The following is a 10000-nucleotide window of genomic DNA, read 5'->3' on the forward strand; positions in this document are numbered from 1 at the left end:
CTCCGTTCCTTCTCCTTTCTCCCGCTACTCTTTTCATGGCTTTCCTGCTCCTTGTCCTCCCCATTTTTCCCCCCTCTTCTGCCCTTTACCTCTCCTTTCCCCAACAAATTCCAACAATTTCCCCCAACTATTTTTCTTTCGTCCATCCCTCGCTCACTCATTTCTGTCTGCAAGAGCCGATTCATTGCATAACATTTTACAACTTAACTCATTATTTTACATGCAAAATATTCTTGGGTCGCTAGAATGATCATGTATGTTAGGGAAGAACTAGGCGAAGAAGTAATAGCCAGGAAAAATGACTAGTGGATTTTAAAACTTACACTCAAAGGCAAGCCTCTGTATGTGTATGTCTCTACATGTGTATGTATGTAGATGTGTGTGTGTGTGTGTCCCGTGGGTGTACACATACACATGTTACGGGGGGCATATCCCTCGGGGGGACAGATACAGGAACATATCAGTGCAGAGCTGTCACGTGTTTCCATGTTCTTTGGCAAAGTCAGCCTGTGACTTAGGAGTACATGCCAAATATTCGCTGTCTGAAAAAGGGGGTGGGGGGGGCTGGGAAAACATCAAACATGGCAATGCGCTCTCCCCTTGAGCACAATCAACTGGCACACGCATACATGCATGCATACGCGCAGATGCACACAGCCGAGAATGCACACACACACACACACATATATGAACCGAGTGACACTTGTAACTTAAGTTTATAGCCGGCAGAAAGAAGTGCAGAGGAGGAGGAGAGGAGGGGAGGAGAGGGAAAAGTGGAGGGGAGGAAAAATTATTACCATCCGCCTGCCCTCCCCACTAATAAAAAGCATAACTTCAAACATGTTTCTGATGACGGTTAAAGCGGGAGGAAATTGATTTATTTGAAGATGTTTGAAAGTGAATTTTTCACAGGTTGGGAGAGGGTCTTTGAAGCCATCCGGGTGTGCGCATGTGTGTGTGTGTGCATCTCTATGTGTGTGTGTGTGTGTGTAGGATGGAATGTACATGTCTTTAGGGCTGACCTTAATGTTAGTACAGTAAAAAAAAAAGAAAAAAAAAGCAGAAAGTACTGCTGCTATCAGCTGCCAAACGTTCGCTTGACCACCCCAGGGTGTGTCTGTGTCTGTGTGTGTGTGTGTGTGTGTGATATCACAGCTAACCTACTTTATTCAATATGAGCTTAAGCTTCAGACACCTGCTGTGAGTACTCTGTGACACGCAGAGCAAAGCTACTGATCTGATTTACTAAGTGTGAAAATGAGCAAGAGTTGGATTAGCTTCACATGTGAAAAATGAATTATCAAATGCAGATGAATTCGCTGCTTGTTTACTGTATGCTGTAGATGGTGGATACAGTGTGTAAGCCAACTTAACTGTTTTTGGATTCATCTAATACATATGTTAGCTGCTGCGTCGCCAGGTTGTTCCTCCAATAAACTATTCGTTAAACATTCCTTCAGCAGTACAATTAAACCAGTGTGATTCATATATGAAACATATATTGGAATCAGAGCTCAGATGCTTTACAACCTGCTTCTCAAACTATAGATTGGGAACTAAAGTGGGTCACAGATCTAGTTCTGCTGCGTCCCGACATGATATGAGTTGCAGGCAGACAAGTGGGAGAATTTGAGTCTTGGGCTGAAAAATCACCGTAAAAGAGAAGTTACTACTTACAGACCTTGGAGAAATCAAACCTCAGTAACACTTTAGATTACGGAACACATTAACTATTAACTATGGGTTTTCCCTCAATAGTTTAATAGTTTCTCTCGATAATATGTGGTAGTAGCACCTTATAAGCCCCATACTGAGCAAAGCAGACTAAAAGTCCAACTAATGTGCAACAACTTCCTTACTGACTGCTTTAAGCACTAATGAGGAGGCTGTTGAGGGAAAACTCATAGTTAATGGGGTTTACTTGTAGAATGCAATAGTGCAGAATAAGGTGCTAATAAGTGCTTTGTAATGACTAATAATTAACCAATACACTACTAATATGCATGTTAATAAGCAACTTATTAATAGTTAATATATAGACAGATTTTAGAGATTTTTCCCTTAACTCTTTTTCAGATTCATGTAGTGTGATATTTTTTAGATTTCTGCAGCATGCTGCACACAGGATGGAAGCTAAACTTAGTGTACATATGGAAGACAGCTGTTTGGGTGATATTATGTAAGCAGTATTGTCAGCTGTACTGTGTGTGTTAGAGTGATGAGGTTTAGTGAGGGTAATGTCTTACCTGTTCATAGAACTTGTTGTGAGCCACGTAGTACTGGGCATCAAATGATTCCTCAGTCACCAACACATGCTGCCGCTCCCCTATCTAGAGAGAGAGAGAGAGAGAGAGAGAGAGAGAGAGAGAGAGATAGAGAGAGAGAGAGAGAGAAAAGAAAGACATGATGACACTGAATTTGCTGCGACAACATCCATCCAGCATTTAGTTGGCTATTAACTAATCAAACGACAATCAGCCTTTCATTCACTGTTTGTGTAAATGTGTGTGTGTGTGCATTTGTACTTGTGTGTCCATCTGTGTGTGTGTGTGTGTGTGTCTTCAACCATTGACCACCAATATCCCTGGCAATCTTTTATCTGATCCTGAAATAACATGAAAAAGCCCTTTCCATCACACACACATTCATACAAACGCACACTCAAACGCATGCACATAGACATACACACTCATTCACACAAACTCAATCACACGCACACGCACACGCACACGCACACGCACACGCACAGCTCCTAATGAAGCAATACTATCTGGCTCCTGTTCCCCCTTTAAACACTGACTGCTGGAGCAGGTAATGAAATCTACAATATGAAATATAATAGCGCCTACACTGTCTTTTAACACTTAATACTGCCTTTGATGAGCCTATTAACAGGAGAGAGAGAGAGAGAGAGAGAGAGAGAGATAGAGGTTGCTATGACTACAGAGTATCAGTCATATAGAAAAGTTAAGAAGAGGAAGAAAAAATATATATATATATAAAAAGAAAAATATGTAAATTGCACACAGAACCGTTCATTACTCTTAATGAGTACAGGAGTACAATCAAGACACCCACCCACACACAGACACACACACACACACACACACAGACACACACACACACACACACAGTTGTATTACCATTTCCTATACTGTTAACATTCACCTTAACCAATCCCTAATTATAACCCCATCAAAAAGTGAGGACCAGGGTTATAATATGTGATTTGCATTACTTTTTACATTTTATTTTATTTTCAAATTGGAGTTCACTTCTAGTTTAAGTTCAGTTTTCATGCTATACTATGGTGTACACATACTATCCAGTTTATATTTTATGTCAGTTTACTAAATGATTTTGTCATGAAGTTTTAGTCAACTGTATTAACCTTGATGAGGACCAGTAAAATTATTAATTTTGGGCCGATTCTCCTCTTCTCTCTTAACAAAACTGACTGATATCAGTGGATGTGAACTACAATTGTTGTTAGACTGGGAAAGCCAAACTGGACGGGTTTTGATTACATCTAAGACTAAATGTGTTAGGCTTGGTTCAAGCGCTACATTAGGGAATTCAACATTAGCTGTGTCTTACTGCTATAGAAGTAGTAAAGGAGTCATCCACAATAGACACCTATCATATAGACCATGGGTAGTGGAGTGTCTCTTATTAGAAGATTAGAAGTCACTTTTTTCGTAAACATATGTGGTGATGGTGATGTGTGTGTGTGTGTCTGTGTGTGTGTGTTTATGTACACTGTAAATAGGTGTCACCTCCTCACCTGTTGAGGATCTGAATATATATACACACACACACACACACGCTCAGTGTTAAGATCCACTACAGATACGTTCATTGGAGCTCATAATTGGCAGCATGTATGTGAGGTGAGTGATGATGGCTGATGGCTGTATCTCAGTCAGTCTTTCACATCAGCGTATTTAAAGATGCAAACTTATAGATGTTCAGTCTAAAATATTCATGCCACTCTTCATAGTTCCTTATACTTCATGTTTAACACTCTTGTATTTGCACTTCAAAGACAGAAAAACATGCAGCATACATGGATACACATCAATGATGCACACACACACATACACACACGTTACATGAAGAGACAAACTTCAACCGAATGTCATTGTCTGTGAGGGCCGACATGTGCCTCGCTTTCAACAAACTCATTCTCCATCCGAAAGAAATAGGGGGAAAGAAAGAAAGAAAGAAAGAAAGAAAGAAAGAAGAAAGAACGATAGAAGAGAGAAAGAACAATAGAAAAAAAGAGCAGAATGAAGGATTGAAAGACCGAAATTAAAAGAAAGAAAAGAGAAAGAATGAATGAAAGAAAAAAGAAAAGAATGAAGGATTAAAAGAAAGAAGGAAAGAAAGAAAGAAAGAAAGAAAGAAAGAGAGAAAGAGAAATAAAGAAAGAAAGGTTTTTATGGGATCTAAATGGTGGTCCAGTGTATTAGCTGAAGAGCATGGTAGCAGCTGTTGCACTGACATGAGTGAGTCTCAATGAGATGACAGCGAGGTCTGGGGAGAGAGAGGAACTCTTGTCTCATGCACATAGATGGATGCATGTGCACACACACGCACACACACACACACACACACTCATACACGACCACATGCACTCACATGAAAAGGCAACTTGCAGAACAAGACAAGAGGGGCCACCATGGTTGGTGTGTGTGTGTGTGTGTGTGTGTGTGTGTGTGTGTGTCACTGCTTATTGAAATAGATGTGCTGCTTCTGTCTACTTACCCACAATGCAATGGGAGCTGAGAGAATGCATGAACAAGGGGGCCTGCCAATCAATCAGCCAAACAATCACCAAGCCAGCTGGCCAGTTTAGCCAAGTTTCAAACCCAGTGTCAGCTACTAAAGAAAATCAACTACTAAAAGACCTAATAATTGTGGACTGATAATAGTTCTGCAGTGTTTTCAGCTCTGTCTTTGTCCTTAACTGACGACTGTTGTTGTCATTGCAGCTATGGCATACACAGCCATCCTTATAAAATGGACCAATAATGTTTGAATGTACCACTGTATGGACCAATGTGTTTTGTATTGCAGTTCAGTTGAATCACATGGGAGTAGAATGGGAAAAAAAAAATATAACATGCAGATACAGATTCAGGACAGTGTTTCAGTCAATCAATTTAAAGCCACTCCCAAAAGTCTATTAGCATCTTATTCCTGGTCTGCAGCTCTTGAATGCACCGTCTCAATAAGCCTGACCTGAACACAGGTTTCCTAATGCACTAATGTACAGACACTGGCATCGGTGATGGCTTTTCAAGAGTCTGCCGCTTGTGCTGCATTGGCCATGCATAAGCGCACTTCAGAAGTTCCAATTCAACCCGAGCTAGCTACCATAATCATGCGCTTCTATTCGCGTAACTCACTATTCAAAGTTTTGTTCTTTCATGTTTTCTATTAGGGCGGTTCACCATTTAATTACAATCTCAAGGCTCCCGAGCCACTTGAGTTTTAGTGCTTTGGCTAAGAGGATAGTAGGTGGTATTCAGCTCGGGTCCAGACAAAAAAAATACAAGGCTATAGACGGAACAAGGTACATTGGAAATGGTTACAAGAAACCGGCCTATTCAGTACATCAGAAAATCAAATACTACAGCAAGGCCTTCGAATCAACAAATTTGGTATGGGACATGAAAATACATTTTCTGTTGGAGGATGCTGTTGACTTACAGAGAGAGAGAGAGAGGGAGTACGATGATGATGAGCACATTTATCACACAGAGCCAATAATAATTACACACACAATAACTTGAAAAATCCCATTCTTTGCGAAAGGAAGCCAAAGAATGACAAAGTAAAACCATCTCAGGATCAATGTGGAGAAAACAGCAGATTTACAAAACAAAGTTCAGTGAGTGCAAAATCCAAACAGGTCAAATACTGATGACGGACTAAGTGTGTATGTAATCAGTAATCAGACTAAGGGTGTGTGTGTGCGCTCACCCAGAACGAGGAGTAACAAGATTGACATATAGACCCTGTTTACACTTGGCATTAATATATGTCCCACATCCGGATTGTGTGTAGATCAGATTTAGCTGGATTAGATTTACACCTGACATTAAAATGCGTCTCCATCTACACTGAAATCTGATTTCTCCTTCACAGGACAGAACTCAGATTGCCATGTCCATCACTTCCTCTTGTAATACTGAAATTTGTTAAAAGTGACAGCAAACACCTTTTCTCACTTGCTCCCCATGCACAAGTATCATGACAATCCATTTTTAAAGGAATAGTTCACCTAAAAATGAAAATTCTGAATTGTCGTTCCTCTTCTTTATCGAAGTCGTCAGACATTTTCTTCTTTGTTTGAAAGTCTGATAAGTAGTTGGCGTAAAGTCACTTTGAGCAGAGCTCTTTCAATTTGTATGACGTAACTCTATGAGTAGCAGTGTAAACACGTAAGTGTGGAAGTGTGAACACTTTCGAAAACAACGGCTGTAGTGAAGATTTACACAAAATAATGGTGTAAATGTCGGTCTTTTCCACTCACTGTGCGATCGTTTGACTTCAGAACACTTGGATTATGCTTTATGGTAATTTTTTGCTCTTTTTGGAATTCTAAAGAACCGGTCCCCATTGACTTCAGTTGTTTTAGAGAAGGCTGCTACGGAGTTCTGCTGGCAACCTCCATGCATTTTGTATGGACTAACAAACTTCACCTGTATTCCATTAACATGTAGGTTACTATCCAAACTACCTGCTGCCTTTTGAATTTGAGTGCACTTCCTGGTTGGATCCACATGCAAAAGTTAATTTCCGTTTACACTGTTGTTATAACATGGATTGGAGATGCACTGGATTTACACATCATCTCCGGAGTTGGTTTGGATGATTGGGATCTTCAGTCCATCTTGGATGCATTTACACCTGGATTTTATGCATTTTTGCTCTACCTGCTTACAATGCAATCACCCAGGATGCATGTTAATGCCAGGTGGTCATAGAGGTGACATTTATAGATAGATGATTCATTACTTTTGCCGTGGCATTCTGGCTCATGAGAACATGCTAATGTTCTTGTCATGCAGGGAATCACCAGAGAGAGTTTGGATCACAGCCAGTAATTTAGGAAATGGTGCTTCAGAACACGCATATTCCACGAAACCTTGTATGTTTGAATATCAACAACATACAGTTGAGATTTTTGGGTACAGAGCGTCCTTTTGGCTAAGGTCCCCCCCCCCCGCCCCCCCCAAACAATCTGAATAAATAATAAAATAACCTTTGCAGGACAAGGAATCAATTGAGTATTTGCATTTTAATCCTGTCAGTGATGAGCTCTCCCTCTCTGATGATGTGCAGTAAAATAGTGCTGACTGAAGTCATGTCTCTGACTCATGGCTCAGGGTGGTTCCCTTTCTTCCCAACACCTCTCTTCCTTCCCCTTTTTCCTCCCTCCCTCCCTCCATCCCTCTCTCCTATCTCTGGGCGCTCTCTTTGTTGTTTACACCTCTCTTCCTCCCGCCGTAACTCCCTCTCTCCGTCCTTTTTTCCTCCTTTTACTGTGTTGCGTGTGCGTGTGTGTTCCAGCACAGACAGCACCTGCACAGGCATGCTGACAGACTTAAAACGAGACCAAATAAATCACCGTTTCCTGCAAACAGAGCAATTTTCAGAAAACGAGGGAGGGAAAAAATGTCCTTTGAACATTATTATTGGATGGTGAACATTTAGATTTGGCCTTTTTTGTTTGCTCCTTAGGATTGGAGACAAGATATCTTTGCTGTAAGCCTAAAATCCTGAGCACTTGAAATGAAAACTTGATTTCCAAAACGCTGTATATCCATTTCAGAACAAAAAGTTACCGAAAGTTTATCATTCAATATCTCTAAAATATAAAGAATCCAGTCTGTCAGTGTTTATAATTCTGTCAAACCTCAACCTAAGTGGCACCTAAGTACCACAAAAACAAACTCTTCAAATGTTTCTCAGTTTTTGAATCTTTTGGGTCTATGTGAGACAAAAGCCTCTCTAATTTTCAATTTAATCTTCAGCCATATGTGGGACAGAAGAGAGATGTACTGAATGAACTGAAAGCTAGATGTGTATTATAAATCTGTATGGATCTGCCCGTTTTAATAGAGTCTAATCCACACCTAAACAACCTGCCAGAAACAATGAGCTAGGATTAGGGTGTAACGTGTTGACTGAACTGCGAATAAGAGGGGATGATCACGCACACACACGCACACAAACACACACACACACACACATATGCACAAGGTAGGGGGTTGGAAAGGTTGTGTGTTTAGACTTGTATGTACGCCATCATCCGTTGGATATCGTCACAGGATACCAGGCAGTGCATTTGTGTGTGTGTGTGTGTGTGTGTGTGTCTGCACACACCGAGATGTGAATTTATTCCACCATCCGGAGAATAACATCCCATGATACGCGGCGGATCCGCTACAGATTTGTGGGATCATGAGTTTAATTGATAATTAATCCACATCATAACAAGGATAATGAGAGAAAATGTGGCTTTGAATCGTAATCATGGTCTTCATCTGCGTCGCATATAAAGGAGGAATTCACCCAAACTTCACCGAAAATCTCTCACTGCATCGGCGGCCTCTTTGCCACGCAATATGATCCTAACCAGACAGACTGTTACATAGGATTAATTGGTGGTCTGAATGGGAGGTAAGGCGTCAACGGGGGTGCAGGTCAGCTGAGTAAACACTGGATAGTTTGTGCAATTACCCTTTTCACTGGGAAGGGAAAAGGGTAATTGCACAAATAAAAATCACACATACCGTGAGTGTCCTCTGGTCCGACGAAGGTGCTCTATATTATAAACAGGCAAAAAAGTGAGACACTCATTTTTGATATATTGGCAGAATCTGCTTTGACAAGGTATATATTTACCAATAATTTACAATTATAAGTACTATTTTCTTCGTTCCATCGGCATAAGTTTCCTCCGACCGGATTTCGGTGTTACACTTGTTCAAGCTCAAATGTTTAATAAACATAAAGAAAGCAATTCACTTAACCACAATTCTGCAGAATTACTAGTTTTTTTTATATACGTATATCGTCAGAATCTGCTTTGTTCGTGTTCTTTTATGTGCTAGAAGTGTGATTTTCAGACTGTTCCTCCATACAATGGCAGTGAATGGAGAGAGAAAAAACAATTCTCCAGTCTCCTCTACTGGAGCAACAGATAACAGAGAATCACCGATTTTGGGGTTTTATCATGTCAAAGAAGCTACACAACCAAAGATACTACCAACGTTCAACAGCATTTTAATACAAGTGCAGCCAAATTCAAAGCTACATGTCAAGCACACTGTATGCTTTATACTGTGGACACATTAGAAGACTTTTAAACTCCCAACCGATGTTGACAACGCGTTGCATCACACTTGCTGTAAATATTCTCACACTCGATGAATAGGTAATCCTCCTGTTCACTCCCGCCTCACATCACTGTAAACTTGGCTGTCGGCCGTCTCCACTCTTGGAATGAATCTGCAATCCACACACACTTCACGACCCGTCCAGAAGTCGACCGTGGCGGTTGACTGAATCTGTAAACCAGATCAATTTTTTTGACCACCGGTCCCGACCAAGCCTCCGATTGGGATTTCCCTTCTCGAACGTCGGGATGAGCAGATCTGCTATGAACTGGCCTGAAAATCCTGTAGTGTGCAGCTCGGCCACTACTCCTGGTCAGGCCTTTGCAAGTAAACAACACCGCAACGCATCCTTCACACAAGTCTGTTTGTTGTCTTTCGCATAAAGCGTCTGTGTAGTCTGTATCTACGTCGACGACGACATGCTGCTTTTTAACTTTTCATCATTAGCCCACTGTACAGCAGCGTGTGAACAATACAATGTACGGCCGTGTGTGTGAACTGCACCCCCCCCCCCCCACGCAGGTGCTTACAGGCTTCTGATCTCCTCTGCAACACCAGAAGCCCAACTCCAATCTCCCACTCACTGT

General features: G+C 41.1%; 2 protein-coding genes across 2 annotated transcripts in view; both read right to left on the bottom strand.

The window, feature by feature from the left end:
* The window catches only part of sox4b (SRY-box transcription factor 4b), a 416166-nt gene that overhangs the window by 130605 nt on the left and 275561 nt on the right, over positions 1-10000 (bottom strand). The gene's annotated exons all lie outside the window — the stretch shown is intronic.
* Positions 1-10000, bottom strand: part of cdkal1 (CDK5 regulatory subunit associated protein 1-like 1) — a 295881-nt gene that overhangs the window by 16470 nt on the left and 269411 nt on the right. The window contains exon 13 of the mRNA XM_071913088.2: positions 2247-2330. Coding sequence (XP_071769189.1) covers positions 2247-2330 — 84 coding nt within the window. The remainder of the gene's footprint in view (positions 1-2246; positions 2331-10000) is intronic.

The sequence above is a fragment of the Centroberyx gerrardi genome, chromosome 12, assembly GCF_048128805.1.
Source record: "Centroberyx gerrardi isolate f3 chromosome 12, fCenGer3.hap1.cur.20231027, whole genome shotgun sequence".
NCBI classification, from domain to species: domain Eukaryota; kingdom Metazoa; phylum Chordata; class Actinopteri; order Beryciformes; family Berycidae; genus Centroberyx; species Centroberyx gerrardi.